Source organism: Diabrotica virgifera, chromosome 7 (assembly GCF_917563875.1).
Source record: "Diabrotica virgifera virgifera chromosome 7, PGI_DIABVI_V3a".
Classification (NCBI taxonomy): domain Eukaryota; kingdom Metazoa; phylum Arthropoda; class Insecta; order Coleoptera; family Chrysomelidae; genus Diabrotica; species Diabrotica virgifera.
The window spans coordinates 48,230,410-48,245,968 of record NC_065449.1 but is presented as its reverse complement, the minus strand read 5'-3'; the positions used below and the strand labels follow the sequence as shown (position 1 = coordinate 48,245,968).

The 15,559-nt window shown below is 34.7% G+C and overlaps 1 protein-coding gene across 2 annotated transcripts in view; it reads right to left on the bottom strand.

Moving 5' to 3' along the window:
- Positions 1 to 1,080: 1,080 nt before the first annotated feature.
- Positions 1,081 to 15,559, bottom strand: part of LOC114327843 (retinaldehyde-binding protein 1-like) — a 230,194-nt gene continuing 215,715 nt past the window's right edge. For both annotated transcript variants that reach the window (XM_050657309.1, XM_050657310.1), the window contains 3 exons: positions 13,741 to 13,891; positions 8,288 to 8,592; positions 1,081 to 1,384 (listed from right to left, as the gene is read on the bottom strand). In XM_050657309.1, the coding sequence (XP_050513266.1) occupies positions 1,202 to 1,384; positions 8,288 to 8,592; positions 13,741 to 13,891 (639 nt within the window). In that variant the 3' untranslated portion in view covers positions 1,081 to 1,201. The remainder of the gene's footprint in view (positions 1,385 to 8,287; positions 8,593 to 13,740; positions 13,892 to 15,559) is intronic.

The following is a 15,559-nucleotide window of genomic DNA, read 5'->3' as shown; positions in this document are numbered from 1 at the left end:
TGATAAAAAAAGTTACAGTCCTTTGAAGTTACAAAATGACAATCGATTTTTTTCAATATATCGAAAACTATTAGCGATATTTTACTGAAAATGAACAAGTATCTTTCTTATGGCAGGAACATCTTAAAATAAAATTAAAGTGAAATTTTTCCACCCTATAAAAATTTTATGGGGGTTTCGTTCCCTTAGATCCCCCAAACTTTTGTGTACATTCCAATTAATTCATTATTGTGGTACCATTAGTTGAACACAACGTTTTTAAAACTTTTTGCCTCTTAGTATTTTTTCGATAAGCCAGTCTTTATTGAGATGCGCCTTATTTTTTAATATGTTTACATACAAATTTTATGGGGGTTTTTTTCCTTTAAACCCCCCAAATATTTGTGTATGTTCCAATTAAACTATTATTTCGGTACCATTCGTATTTTTAAAACTTTTTTGCCTCTTAGTCTTTTTTGATAAGTCACCTTTTATCGAGATGTGGCTTCTTTTTCAAAATATACCTAAAATATATAAATTATTATAAATAAATTTTCAGATTATTAACAGGTTTCTCTAATCGTACTTAACCATATACAAATATGTGGTGGATTCGAAAAATATTCAAAATATAGGAAGCAAAAAAGTTTTAAAATCATTGTGTTTAACTAATGGTGCCACAATAATAATTTAATTGAAACGTACACAAAAGTTTGGGGGGTTTAAGAGAACAAAACCCCCATAAAATTTTTATGGGGTGCACAAATTTCACTTATTTTTTTTTTAAGATGTTCCTGCCATGAGAATGCCACATGTCCATTTTCAATAAAAAATCTCTAAGTGTTTTCGATATATGAAAATACAACCATTTTCATTTTGTAACTTCAAAGGGTTGTAACGTTTTATGTGTGCACTATTGTATATAGGTAAGTCAGGTTCAATCAACCTATTTTGACCCTAGAATCTGTGGTATAATTTATGACCAATCTTTTCGGGACACCCTGTATATTAGTAATCTGCAGTCAAATAAATAGTTGTAGTTACAAATATTATTCGTTTATGCAGAAGGAATTTGAAACAAATCTAAACGTACTAAAAAAAGAGTTTTAAAATTTTTAATCTTTACTTTACAAAATATACTTTCCTTTTTTTTACAACTTATTTAAATAAAACATATTTTCGTATTATATCGAGCACGATTGGCGTATTTTTTGTCCTGTCGCTATTTTAATTTCCCTGATCTTTGTCGAATATTGCTGTAACTTTTCACAATATCATCATGCTTATCGTAGTAGCTCTTGTGGATACTTTCGTAATCAATTTCTTTGTTTCCACCATATTCCGGTGGTAAGACTTCGGGGTCTATATATTCATGTAGACATGAACAATCTGCATGGATTCTTACCTAAAATATATTTAAGTTAAATAACTTGCGTTGTGGGTCATATTATTATATTCTATAAAAGAATAGTTTTCGACCTATTGGAAAGAAAATCCCACGATACATTGAAGCCACGATCTTAGTATTAACCTGTGTGTTCAAATGACATATTATTATATCTCTCCAGTCCTACCGTATGGAGTGAAAGCGTGGACTCTAAGGTCTTTATACGGCTGAACGAAACAACACAACGGTTCAAAATAATAAGGAAATAGTGTTGCCCAAATGCAAGACCAACACGAGACAGTCTTGGTCTTGGTCTTGCGTAAGTACACCTGGTCTTGGTCTTGGTCTTGGTATTGCGCTGCCGGTCTTGGTCGTGGTCTTGGTCTTGCAGCAAGAGTCTTGCAAGTCTCGCAGTTGCCCATTAGCCTATTGCATATCTTATAACAACGTAACAAAGGTACATTTTAAGCTTGAATATCATAGCCATAGTAAAGACTACCCAAATTAATAAATATCGAAACAACTGACACCGGGTGGGGTTTGAACCCACGATCTAAGTGATCCCTACCTACGTTCTAACTAACTAAAGTTAAAACTACCTCTTAAAACCCACAAAATCTCATTTGCATATCTCAACCGGTTTTAGAGCAATAAATAAATCGTCAGCTTGTAAGAAAAATTTCAACCCCCCCTATTTGGTAAATAAAGCATTTATAAAGTAAACGTTTATGACAAACTGTCATTATTTTTTCGTGCAGAATTACCCATTAAAGTTTGCCATACTTATTTAAAAACATTCTGTATTGACGAAAAACATGGCTAGTTAAAAAAGTAACTAACTTTTGTATTATCCAATATAATGTTAAGAAAATATGAGGCTATAGTTGGGCTTTAATTTCAGTATGCTATTGCATGCTAGAATAATAAGTTAGCATAATGCTACAATATTCCACAGAGTGAGAAAAAACACAGTTTGATTGGTACACCCGGTATACACTGACAATATTTGACCTGTCTAGCAACAATATCTATTATTATTGCGATATTTATAAAGAATAAGACAAAATATTAAAAAAAATTACTTAATTTGGACAACAGGTTTAGGAAATTTGAGACATTAAAAATGACCCGTTTTTGTGGTGCGTTAATTTCTTGGAGAAGTGTATATTGTTAAAATAATATTTCGGTATTAGTTGACACGATATCCGGCATTATCTCTATACTTTTGTCTGGTTATGATACTTACAAATAATAGCCACGCTGTTTCGGCAAATTTTGTTTAGCCGAGTGACCTCATAACACAGGACACATCAGTATACATTATTATAGTAAAACTATTATGTATTGTTTCTGCTGACTGTGCAGCAGAAACAATACATAATAATGTTACTATAATAATGTATACTGATAAGATTTCTTGTTAGATTCCTAGAAAACTAATAATAAAAAATTATTTATGTAAATTTATATAAGTGCTAAGGTGACATATTTATTTTCAGAAAGGTTTGAATACGATATTCGATATTACTGTAGGCGTCTCAACACAGGAATATTGTGTTATATGAATATGATTAGAAGACGACTATTCTCAAAACCAGGACAATTAATTTCAGAGCAAAGAAGTCGGCTACTGAGAAATAATGTACTAAAAATTTTTATTTTTACATTATAATAATGACTGAGTACATGTCAAATGTGTCGAGTGTTCTTGTAATAGATATTTTGATTCGCTATGTATGTATATTTGTGGTATTGTTCGTAAAGTCCAATTTTAAAAATTGTTGTTACAATTTTTTTTGTTTCTCATAGAGTATCTAAGAATATAGCCGAACGCAAGAACAAGACCAAGACTGCAAGACCAAGACCGATTTTGGGCAACACTATAAGGAAACGCAAGCTGGAATACATTATGAGACACCCTGAAAAATTTGACCTTTTACATCTGATAATTCAGGGAAAGACCCAAGGTAAACGTGGTCCTGGTAGAAGAAGAATATCATGGCTGAAAAATGAAAAATCTAATGCCCTGGTACGGAAAATCGACTACGTCATTTTTCAAAGCTTCTGTCAATGATATCCAACGATTGATAACGGGCGTGGAACTAGAAGAAGATATGTATATTTAAATGTACAGGGTGTCCCAAAAGTAGCGGAACGGTTGAATATTTTGCTAACCGAACATCGGATCGACCAATCCATCCGCTGCCAGTGGGGTGGGGGGTAACTTTACAATTTTAAATGGATACCCCCAGTTTTTATTGCAGATTTGGAATCAGAACGGTGCCAGCCACCGTAGGAACAAGACGTGCCAGCAGTGGAGCGGAAAGCAACGACAGCAGCCGAAGAAGTAAGAGTGGCTCGACTGTGAACTTTTCAGTTCAGTCTTGAATGTAAGCAAGACAGCAGTTGAGCGCTTCTCACTCTCTGAGGCGAGAAGGAGAGGCAAAGGCCGATCGACTGGATGTGATGAAAATTAGGGAATTTGATTTTATTGGATTCTCTGAGACGCCACAGCTAGAGATCGGTTAGCGGAAAAAGCAGAACGGGATCGACGTGAGCCGGTTACGGGATTTCTACTGTGTCTCCGTAAGTGTATCGACACTGCAAGGTGTAGTTCTATGGAATCTACATCGGGCAGCCCCGGCCCCTAGGTCAGTAGAACGAGAAAGTCAAGAAGATCCCGTACCTAGTTCTGTCTGGGTACGAGAACAACCGCGATAGGTCAAAGGGAACCACCCCTGAAGTCGAGCTGGCGTCGGGCCAGTAGGCAGAAAAAAAGGTTCGTCAGTATTAAGGATTCTAACCCCCAGACGATTGACCGAGCTAAGTCTCGATCATCCCCCCCTATGGCCCCTCTGCCAAAATATGAGGATCCACGCAAAGTGAATCTTAACCTTTTACAGGAAAAACAAACAGATGAAAGCGATGAGGAAACCGAAGAAGACACCGAGATGAAATCCGAGGAAGACTCCGAAGAGGAAACCGACACCGAAGACACGGAAAATGAAGCCCCCGGCGAAGCAGAGAGAGGAAGAGCGAAAAGGGCTAGGAGGACAGAAGATAGGAGCGACGATGGAGAAAAAGCCAAAGAAGACCTAGCAGGCATGAGAGAGCTGCTAAAGAAGCTGACTACCCAGTTCGAAGATCAGCTAGCAAAGAAAGAAGAAGAAAACGGGCGACTAAGGGCCGAAATCACTCAACAAAGAGAAGAGATGAAGAAGATGTCAAACCGGTTGAGCGACCTGTTGACAGAGTTGAAAGAAAATCGGAAACTGATAGAGAAGAACCGCCAACAGGAAAAGCAGCCACCAAAGCTACCGAGGCCACAAATCGAGAAGCCACAACAGGACGACAACATCAAAAGCCAACCGGCAAAGCTGACGAAACCCGAACCGAAAAAGAACTCAGCGATCGGAAAGCCACCGCCGGCTAACGAACCAAAGCCAAAAAAAGAAGAAAGAAAACTTCCCACCACTGGCAAACAGCACCAGCCAACCAAGAGCAGAACCAATCCACAAACCAAAAAGCCAGGCCCCCCGGAGCAAATCACAGGTGAGACCCTTGCCTTGCGGCGACCTGGTGATTCGGAGACAGAGGATATGGAAACAAACGAAGAAAACGAAGAAAACACCGTGTTGCCCGAACAACAGGCAACATCTCGCAGAAAGCCGCCTGTAATTAAATTACAGAGCGTGAGCGAGACAGGAGCTATCCTCACCATAGACCTTTCCTTGCTGAGCTTTCCTCACTAGAAACTAAAAGTCTACACGACAAACAAAATCTCCAGGAGTGGTAGAGAGACACTCATCCAGGCGAAAAGCCTGGAAGATTATAAAAAAATGGTGAGGATAATAGAAGAATATGCAGAGACGCATAAAGACAAGAGGCTACAATGGATAGCCTTCCCAATGTAAGAGGATATAAAACCCAAAGTGGTTTTACGTGGATTGACCCCAAACACCACCAAAGAGGAAATCCAAGAAGAGATGGAAACACAACACCAAGTAGTCTGCTACGCAGCTAAGAATATGTCCACAAGAGCCGGCCCCAAAAGGAAACTTTTGGGTAACTTGGGAAACTACGAACCGATGTTCGTACTGACTCTGAATCGCGAGGATGTAGACAGGGCTAAGCTGATCACTAATCTGTGCCAGATGAAGGTAGTGGTAGAAGACCTACGAAAAGCGACAGAGCCAACGCAGTGCTTCAACTGCCAGGGCTTCTACCACGCACAGAACGCGTGCCACAAAGAACCCAGATGTGTGAAATGCGGAGAAGATCACCCCTCGAAGCAGTGTAAAAGGCCCAGAGAAACAAAGGCAACCTGCGCTAACTGCAAAGGAAATCACCCCGCAAACTACAGAGGATGCCCAAGATGTCCAACCTGGAGCAGACCACCACCACAGAGGCCACAATAACAGACCAACAGACGACAACAGGCAACCGGAGTCTCCTATGCCAAAGCCACACAAGCCAAAAACCAACAAGCCACCAAAGCGATCCTCCAGACGAAGACTACCTGGTCAGACTAGTCACCAACATAGTGACCAAGGTAGTCCAAGAAGTCATCCAAGTTACCAGATAGACGATCAGGTAAAATCAGCATACAAAAAAAACATGAAAAATGCGTAAGCCACCAAAAAGTCATAAAAACAAAAAAATCATAAAATTCTTAAGTTACAAGCCATTGGACTGAGCTCAGTGGGGCTTGGTACAATGACTTGGGGCCCAAGCAAGCAATTTTAGTTCCGCGGATAAGTAAGTAAGAAGATAAAGGCATAGAGCGCATCACGCTGGCCTAGTTTTTGCATTCGATTAGGGCACCACATTGGAATCTTATTACCCAGGATTCCATTGTGAAGAGCATTTGGCTACGATAGTTGTGCCCCCATCGCGCATTAGCGTGCTATGGGGGAAAAAGGATGGCCTGGGGCATTGGAGCGAGGTGGGGTGATCCCTGTTTTAAAACTCTGGTCAAAACACCTCGCCCCAATGAATTTGTCACACCCGAATATACTTTTTCGAAAGGGTGGACATCTCCCACAGGTCGGGTTGAACCAAATTGCTTACTTGCTTGCTATTGCAGATTTGGATTCATTACCTAAAAGTAAGCAACTCGTATTCGAGACATTTATCCAATTGTGGATAGATGACGTTATAATCGGCAACAAACGATTTATCGCGATACTATAGTAAATTATAGAAACGGTCTAATATCTCGAGAAGTACACTTCGAAATGAAAAATCTAAAAATATGTTTTTAATATTTCTCAAAAACCTATCGAATAGCACTATAAGGTGGATTGGGGCCAGTTCGGACTGGTTTTTGCTAAGTTTGACTTTAATATTTTTTGTAAATTATATTTCAAATATTTAACATTTTCTTGGTATCAACGTGAAGTAACATTAATACTCCATAATTTGCATTGCCGAAAACATCAATTTACATTGGAAATTATAACTTTTATAAATAATTAGAAAATACAGTAACTATTCCGAACTTGCCCCATACATGGGGCAAGTTCGTAAATAGCTATTTAAAACTTATTGAAAGGTATCTTCATATGTTATGGGACAAAATCGGAATTACTAATCCGTCATTTATAAATTGCTTTTTGCCAGATTAAAATAAGTTTTGTAGTTTAAAAGTTATACATTTAGATATAAAGAATGGTTTTTCGCATGGCATTTATGCGACTGCCCTCATTTCTATCACTGCTTCTTCAAATATTTCTGCTGATTACGCTCTTCGGTTCGTTTTTCTAACATAATTTCTAACCATTTTGGATTTAAAAAAAGTTATACATAAATAATTTGAGCAAAAAAACCATAAAATGTACAAAAAAATGTTTTAAATTAACTGAAAGGTTTTTGAAAAATATTAAATACAGTGGAACCTCGATAAGTCGGATTAATCGGAACTGAGGCCGATCCAGATTATCGAAAATGCGGATTGGCCAGAGAATATGATAAAAATTAACAAAATACAGTATACTTACAGAAAAAATCCATTATAATTGCAAAAACATGGAATACATATGTACAGTACGTATAAATTATGTACATACAGTTGTATACAGTATTGTTCATTTCTTGGTATAAAACTCAGTCAAACTGAAAAAATGATTGTTAGCGGGTTAGCCGGACTTCCGGGTTATCGGAGGCCGACTTATCGGGATTCCACTGTACGTGTTTTTTGGTTTTTTATTTGGAAGTTTATTTCTCGAGATATTAGACCGTTTCTATAATTTACCTATTTTCGTATGTCGACGGTCTCACGATAAATCATGTTTTGCGGTTATAGCGCTATTTATCCATAATTAGAAAAAATGTTTAGAATAAAAGTTGCTTACTTTTACGTGGGCAATCCAAATCTGCAATAACAAACAGGGGTTTCCATTTAAGATTTTAAAGTTACCCCCACCCTATCTCCAGGAGGTGGAGTGGCGGGACGTGTTTGGTGTCATTCGATAGATTTTTGAAGATTATTGAACACGTATTTTTCACTTTTTTGATCAGATGTTTAATTCGCGAAATATTTGACCGTTCCACTACTTTTGAGACACCATATATAAAAATACAGTCCATTAATAGTAAAAAAGGAGCCAAATAGAAACTCGATTTCGTCTTCTAAATAGTCAATCAACGAAATAGTCAATAATCAAAAATAGTCAAAAAACTTCGCAGAAAAATAAAAAAGTAAACCATAATATTATTTTACATAAGGTATGTACGAATGAAGATACTAACAGCTTATTGAAAATATCCTAAATAAAATGAAACAAATTCGTGAAGATATGCAGAAACAAAATTAGAAAAAAAATAAGCACATTTTAGTTGTGTGTTTGTGTATACAAAAATTTTACTTTAAAAAATAAAATTTGATAATTTATTAGAATAGTAAAATATTGTAAAACTTACATTTTTTTTGCTCGATTCTGGAATAAGAGGCCAAATCATCTTAGTAGTAATTTTCAAGATGTTACTTTGATTTACAACGTGACACATAAAATCTTTGAATGGTAAATAGTTAAGTTTATTTAATCCCATATTCATATTGGTTATAGACAACCATCTCACAAATCCGTATGAGTGATCTTTGGCATCTAATATATAACATATTCCTTTTTCTGCAATCTCTGGGTTATGGACAAGTAAATATTCGAACAAATTATCGTCTATCCCTGATTGATCAGAAAATTTCATTTGGCTATAATTGGCATTACCTGAAATATATTAAAAATACTAAGATACTGTGACGAATTACCGACCGCAAATAACAGGTTCTGTCTCGACAGTCCGTAACGTAAGGAGACATCTGGAACAATGACTCACCGAACGATTGAGGAAACGATTTCTCGTGAATGATCGACAGTAAAAGGACACGGATTACTAGTGATGGGCGGTTTTGTTTTTCTGGAACGTCCAAGAAAATGTCTGGTATTTTGAATTCAATATATAAGGAACGAATTTTGTAAATAGGGTTAGTCTGTAAAATAAATTCGTCTGTACAGTTATATAAATAAAGTCGTATATAAATACGAACCGCTAGTTTAATTGTAATTATAAATTATTACAGTAAATATGGCTACAATACATTCTTCTTCTTCAGGTGCCATCTCCGCTACGGATCTTGGCAATCATCATAGCTATTTTAATTTTTGAGGCAGTAGCTGTAAATAGTTGTTGTGAGCTGCATCCAAACCATTCTCGTAGGTTCTTCTGCCATGAAATTCATCTTCTTCCGATGCTTCTTCTGCCATCTATCTTTCCTTGCATTATGAGTCGCAGGATGCCATACTTCTCGCCTCGTATCACATGTCCGAGATACTGTAGTTTTCTTTCTTTAATTTTGGTTCTACTTCCTTCTCTTTATCAATTATTCTTAGTACTTCGTTGTTCGTAACTCTATCTTTCCAGGAAACCCTCAAAATTCTTCTACAGGTCCACATTTCACAGGCGTTAAGTCGTCTCATTGTCTCTACATTTAACGTCCATAATTCCACTCAATAGTATAGTACACTGTATACGTAACATTTTGTTAGGCGTATTTTAAGAGCTGATGTTAAATCTTTGCTATATTGGACCTTTTTCATTTTCATAAAATTAGAACGTACTTTTTCGATTCTGACTTTGATTTCTGCAGTGTAGTCATTATTTTCTGTTATAAGGTTCGTGTTATGGTAAGTGTACTTTTTTACTCTTTCCTTCTGCTGGCCCCCTACTATCAACATTTCGTTAGTATTATGGTTGTTTTTACTAATTTTCATAAACTTCGTCTTTTTGATATTGATAGAGAGTCCGCACTCCCTACTACACCTTACTGTTTTACTCATGAGTCTTTATAGGTATTGTAAACTATCGGCTATTATTACTGTATCATCTGCATATCTAATATTGTTAATTAAGACTCCATTTACTCTTATGCCGACTGTTTCATCTTCCAGAGTTTCTCGCATTACCTCTTCAGAATAAGCGTTAAATGATAGAGGTGATAGTATGCAGCCTTACCGGACTACTCTCTTTATTTCCATATTCAGATGTTTCTTTTTCAATTCTTACTATTGCTCGATGATTGTAATATAGGCTATAATACATACTGATGGGTAATAATTCGGATTAAGGCTGATTTAACTTACGACTGGACGTGGACGGCGCGGGCCGTAGAACAATACACGGCACACGTACCCGGTGTCGCCCCGTTCTGTTGTACGATAAACCAGCCAATGCTTTCCATATTACACGATTTTTCAACGTGCCACGTAAGACAGCCTTGCCGTCCTCGTCTCATCGTAAGATAAATCAGCTTTTAAGCGGAAACTAAGCTAAAGCTACTGACTCTCCATTTTTACTAACCATTTTACTAACGAGTTTTCAGGTTGAATAACTAGGATATGACTTTAAATTTGGGTCGGAAATACAAGGAAGTGCGAAATAAAAAATGATGGTGATGGCTTTCTTTAGAAGCATTTTCAATTACTTAGACAAGCATTCTTTAATGCTTCTATGAATGTATTCTTCTTCTTCTGGTGGCGTCTTCTAACGAAGGTGAGCGATCACTTCCCTATCTTTTGCAACGTGAAATAAATATCTGTTCAACAATGAGGTTAGTCCAAACTCTGACATTCCTCAGCCAAAATTTTTTCTTTCTTCCCAAGCCTTTCCGCCCTTATATTCCCTTGCACGATGACGTGCAGCAGAGAATACAGGGTGTATCAAAAGGTATGTCATAAATTAAATCACGCAATCCAGGCACAAAAATAAATTTATTGAATCCAACTTACCTTAGTACAAAAGTGTACACAAAAAAAGTTACAGCCCTTTGAAGTTACAAAATGAAAAGCGATTTTTTTTCATATATCGAAATCTCTTAGAGATTTTTCATTGAAAATGGACATGTGGCACTATTATGGCAGCAGCATCTTAAAAAAAATTTAAGTGAAATTTGTGCACCTCATAAAAATTTTATGGGGGGTTTTGCTCCCTTAAACCCCTCGAACTTTTATGTACGTTCCAATTAAATTATTATTGTAATCTACTCTTGATCTGTATTCTTTTAGTTATTTTAACTTTAATTTTTCCACAATTTCCTTTACAATTTTAACAAACAGAATCATCATTACAACAGTATACAGCCAAATTTAAACATTCCTCACCATGTTAGGCAACCAACAGTACATATATCTATAACATTTACATTAAAATCCGCTTTATTTACCATCCAATCTCTCCACTTCAGGTCATTTATTGTTTACATATAGTATAAATCTCATTCTATTATACCAGATTAAACTTTCACATTTAAATTTTACAATCGATGACGTCACGCCTCTAACCGTGAAATATACCAATCTTATTTCTAACAAACCTAAAGTTTTTTCTGGATTAGAGAGTTGCTATTTAGACTTTACAATAGATTCTCAACATATTTTTTAAACAGTTTTAATTATATTTTCAATCAGCTATTACCTACCTTTACATTTTAATTAAAATCCAAAAAATTAAAACTACACTTTTTGAAGTTCGTAACCAAAAATTGACTTTACCTTGTCTTGTCATGTCACTCTTTGTCATTCCTTTTCATTTTACATCAGTTGGTCTGTGCTAATTCAAATGGCAAGTACCTAGTTTCTTCGAGCAGGGAAGCATGTTGCTCTTTAGGCACATACATATTTTAATCTTGTAACATCGACTTGTAGTCACAATATTTTATTAAAAGGTATAATGTAAGCCATATATTATGAAGTTACCACCTGCATTGGTGTGCTAGTTACAACTACTTTGCGGAATGTAAGTATTCTCCACATATTTTTCTCATTAACAGTCACAATTTTAACCTTTTTGCCTTAATCTAACGTGGAAATACTTAATTCCAGGCACTGAAGATGTTCTGTTCAGAACGAAAATGTTTTGCAATCCATGTGGATGACTTTTAGAAGTTTTAAATAAACTATTTACACCAAAATACAATTTGAAGTTTTACTTCTGTATAGGTTTTTTAAAATCTGGTATACAGCCAACTATTGGGATTTTCCCATTGATTTGATTTTAAATTATTATTGTGGCACCGTTAGTTAAACACAATGTTTTTAAACCTTTTTTGCCTCTTAATACTTTTTCGATAAGCCAGTGTGTATCGAGATATTTTGAATATTTGTCGAATCCACCACATATTTGTATATGGTTAAGTACCTGTTAATAATCTGAAATTTTATTTGTAATTTACATTTTTAGGTACATTTTGAAGAAGAAGAAGCCTTATCTCGGTAAACGGTCACTTATCAAAAAAAGACCAAGAAGCAAAAAGTTTTAAAACACTGTGTTTACCCAATGGTACCACAATAATAGTTTAATTGGAACGTACACGAACATTTGGGGGGTTTAAAAGAACAAAACCCCCATAGAATTTTTATGTAAACATATTAAAAAAGAAGCCGCATCTCGATAAAAATTGGCTTGTCGAAAAAATAATAGGAGGTAGAAAAGTTTTAAAAACGTTGTGTTTAACTAATGGTATCACAATAATGAATTAATTGGAACGTACACAAAAGTTTGGGGGTGTTTAATGGAGCAAAACCCCCATAAATTTTTTATGGGGTGTAAAAATTTCACTTTAATTTTTTTTAAGATGTTGCTGCCATAAAAATGGCACATGTCCATTTTCAATGAAAAATCTCTAAGAGATTTCGATATATGAAAAAAAAAATAGATTTTCATTTTGTAAATTCAGAGGGAACTTTTTTTGTGTACACTTTTGTACTAAGGTAAGTTGGATTCAATCAATTTATTTTTGTCCCCGGAATGCGCGATTTAATTTATGACATACCTTTTTGAAACACCCTGTATTTATCGTTTCGAAGTGTGTGGCCCAGATACGATATTTTTCTTATGTCAATTGTGGTCATAAACTTTCTGCCATGTCCAATTCGTGTTAACACTTCTTCGTTTGAGACTTTTGCAGTCCAAGGAATTTTCAGAATACGCCTATACAGGGTGGTGAATTGGAAAACGAGCCATAGGAAACTCAATGTAAAATTTTACTAAATTGTTTGAATTCCTGCTTCCCTAATTATTTTACATCAAAAGTCATGAGAAACTATTTTTTGTAGATGATTAAAATCTGTAATAAAAACAAAAGTTAAACTTCTTCTACGATTTAAACACATTCCAAAATTTGGAAAAATATAATACATTTGCCATAGCAGTTAAGTGCTTAAAAGTACGGCCACAGGTTACTATTTAACTGACAGTACAAACATTATTGACTGAATAAAACATTTTTATTATTATTTCTTTCTCCTCAACTGAGGACATCTTATCAATTTTATTGTTTTTTAAACAATAAATTAATGATAAAATAAAAATATTGTTAGTATAATAATTTCATTGTGACCGAACACAACTTTATACACATTATTGCACTGTGTGTGGCCTAAATTTGGAAAATACTTTGATTCAACTTATTTCATTTTACAAAATTTTGGAATGTGTTTAATTCGTAGAACAATTTTAACAATTGTTTTCAATAAAGATTTCAATCCTCTACAAATAGTTTCTCATGTCGTTTGATGTAAAATAATTAGGGAAGCAGAAATTCAACAGTTTGAATTTTACATTGAGTTTCCTATGGCCATTTTCCAATTCACCAGCCGGTATTACATCAATTTCGATTGCGTTTAATTTTTTTACGGATTGAGTTTTTAGAGTCCAAGCCCCTACCCCATAATATAGTAGTTGCGACCACATATTCGGCGAACCTCAATCTGATGACCATACTCAATTTCTTATTTGTAAACATTGACTTCTTTTATGTAAGTAATAAGAATATGAAGTTCCTATGGTATACATAGGGGATAAATAAATGATTCACTTACCTGGTTTAAATATATATATAGGTCTGCCCTTTCTATCACAATCTGGTAATAATGTACTGATGTTACGTTCTATAATTGGTCTTCGATCTAGTGGGCCTGTTAAAGGGTATAATAGAGGATATTTTTGAACACTTTCATGGTATCCTTTGAACTAAAAAAACATCAAAATGATAAATAAAGGACTCTAAGTATTTAGTTAATTTTTACTTATTGTAATGACTGTAGTACATAGTTACTATACAGAGTGGGCAAAAGAAAACAGTCCAACCCGATAGTTGGCAGTATTTATTAGATTTTAAGGAAATGAAAGGATTTTTAATCTAAGGGGGCACCTTCTCACGGTACATACATCTGACATTTGTCAACCCCCTCCCTTCCACTTCCCCTACCCCTTATTTTTTAAATAGGGAATAGGGGTAGTGTGCTAGCTCATTTAAAAGGTTATTCAATTCTCTATTCAGCAATATAAACATTACCATACTTATTTATACAGGGTGTCCAAGAATTTTTTAAATTAAATTAATTGACACAAAAAGAAGAATGTATGTAATTTATTCATTTCAAAATACATTCTACTGCTGTCACAAAACAGAAAACAATGTTTTTTAATAAATAAACATTGCTTTTCGCTTAATTTTAATGTTCAAGCTGCCACTCATCTACCTCTTGGTAGGTTGAATATTGAATTTAAGCAACAAACAATGTTTATGTATCAAATAAAGATTTTTTTTGTTTTCTGTCAGCAGTAGAATGTATTTTGAGATAAATAAATTACATAAATTCTTCTTTTTGTGACAATTAATTTAATTCAAAATAATTTTTTTTGACACCCTGTATAAATAATTCTGTCAATTTTAATATTACTGAATAGAGAATTGAATAACCTTTCAAATGAGTTAGCACACTACCCATATTACCTATTTAAAATAAAGGGGTGGGGGATGTGGAAGGGAGGGGGTTGACAAATGACAGATGTTTTTACCGTAAAAATGTGTCCCCCTTAGATCAAAAATGGACATATTTCGTTATTTCCTTAAAGTCTAATAAATACTGTCAAATACCGATGTTGACTGTTTTCTCTGGCCCACACTGTATATGAATATACAGAGTGAGTCTGTAATTTGGCATAAATTCGGTATCTCAAATACTAATCGTTTTTTTAAATGCTCAGACCCGTCGATTAGTATTTCAAATTGTCATTTTTGACATACAATACTAATGTATACAGGGTGCCCCAATTTAGAGATATGACGTCATCGTTGATTTTCTTAAATGGCAACACGGTCATTTGATAGCTATTTTGAAAGGGCGTGTAATGTTATACATAACTGCAAATTATCAAATTTTTATTCTCTACTATTTACAAGATAATAAAAAATAACAAAGTTATGTCTGTAATTTGGAATAAATTCAATAATTCAAATACTAATTGTTTTTTTGAAGAATTCTCAGACCCGTCGATTAGTATTTCGAATTGTCATTTTTAACATACAATAATAATGTATACACGATATACCAATTTAGAGATATGACGTCATCGTCGATTTTCTTAAATGGCAACACTGTCATTTTGACAGCTATTTTGATAGGGTGTGCAAAGTTATACATAACCGCAAAATTTTAAATTTTTATTTCCTACCATTTACAAGATAATAAAAAATAACAAAGTTATGAAAAACAAGTAATCAAAGATAATAATTGAATTTAATTATTTCAATTAAGCAAATGCTCATAATGTTGCCATCAATTACTGTCAAATAGTCAATGGGCAACATTATGAGCATTTGCTTAATTGAAATAATTAAATTCAATTATTATT